Here is a 1,326-nt window from a genome sequence, read left to right as displayed (position 1 = left end):
CCCTAGTACTGATACCATCTTAAAACAAGCTCTGCCCTTTTGCGCGAAGATCGTACTCACGAGACAAGATGTCAAGCAGGGCGAAGGCGCCCAATTTGACACCCTTACTAGACGACGGAAGCCAAGCCAACCCCCTATTCAGGGTTCACGAGAGTTTACCGTTCGATGCTGCTTTGAGGCAAAGCCCGCGGCGGGCATCGCAACCCGAAGCTTGCCATTCGGTCGCGATGTCACATCCCAAGGAGAGTCTTTGGCAAGGCAGAAGCGCGCACCCGACATGCCACTTCACGCCATCCAATGCAGCACTAGCTGGGTGCAATTACAGCCTCACGTTGAACGGCCCATCGGGGTTGCTGCCTACGACGATCGTCGAATCTGCACCCGCCACCTCGCGACCTGCCGCTGCAAATGATAGCCCAGAGGAGCCTGGCAGGTCAAAACTGTTCTACGACTCGGTATCTGATCTTGGCTGGTTAGGAGGGAATGATAATCTAACAGTTATCCGTGAGCTCAAGATGGAAACGGGGTCTTCACCTAATGAGCCTAGTCTTGCTGACGCGGCTGACATTTCCCCGTGCTTCGGACACAGCCGTCGCACGGGTTCAGGGGCGCTGCGATGCCACAGTCCCCCTCACAACAAAGTTGATATCGACACGTCCAATTGCGCATGTCCGGAGAAACTCACCATCTCCAAGAAGCTGACCTGCGAAGATCGCCGGATTGAGCTTTGTCGTACATTTGATGAGCGTAGATTCGATGCTAGGATCTACGGCCAACCTGACGCACTTCCACCACCCCACGGAGTCTTTGTTGGCACCGGCCCAGCCTCTGTGGGCGCCGCTGGAGCCGTGAAGAAAGCCTACAGACCAAGTTATATGAGAGTCGACCCGCGTATCCATTGGTCTCACAATCGCTCCGACAAGTGGTTTGAACAGAGAATGAAGGAAATCAAAGCTCGCGGCGGACGTAAAACGAACTTCGGCAAGGCAGCCCATCGAATGAGAGTGCAGAGAATTGCCACTGAGGGGCGTGAGGCGGAGGACGCGCTGATGAGAGCGCCTACAAAAGGCCAAGACCGGATCCCGCTGCTGCGCAGCAAGCCGCCAGAACCATGGTCGCACCACAGATCGATGGACTTTGGCGACGTACCAGCACATGAGCTGCCAAGGTATGTGCAAGAGAATGAGAGTTGGATGAGGGCTGCTAAGTGGATGCGAGAATCACGGGAGGTCTATTTACAAGCCGCAAAGCTCGAGGCTGATCACGAGCCGTGGGAACATCTGTTCAGGAAGAGGAGGTAACGCTTTTGAACCTGATGGGAAGTTG

General features: G+C 55.4%; 1 protein-coding gene across 1 annotated transcript; it reads left to right on the top strand.

Moving 5' to 3' along the window:
• Positions 1 to 227: 227 nt before the first annotated feature.
• On the top strand, positions 228 to 1,301 carry CTAM01_17313 (uncharacterized protein; the record flags this gene model as incomplete). The annotated part of the gene is made up of 1 exon (XM_060533298.1): positions 228 to 1,301. One exon carries the CDS (start codon positions 228 to 230, stop codon positions 1,299 to 1,301), a length of 1,074 nt encoding a protein of 357 aa, XP_060372124.1.
• Positions 1,302 to 1,326: the final 25 nt, after the last annotated feature.

The sequence above is a fragment of the Colletotrichum tamarilloi genome (genome assembly GCF_030869305.1).
Source record: "Colletotrichum tamarilloi strain Tom-12 chromosome Unknown Scaffold_494.1, whole genome shotgun sequence".
Lineage (NCBI taxonomy): Eukaryota > Fungi > Ascomycota > Sordariomycetes > Glomerellales > Glomerellaceae > Colletotrichum > Colletotrichum tamarilloi.
The sequence above is the reverse complement of the archived record's forward strand: the minus strand, read 5'-3'. Positions and strand labels throughout refer to the sequence as shown.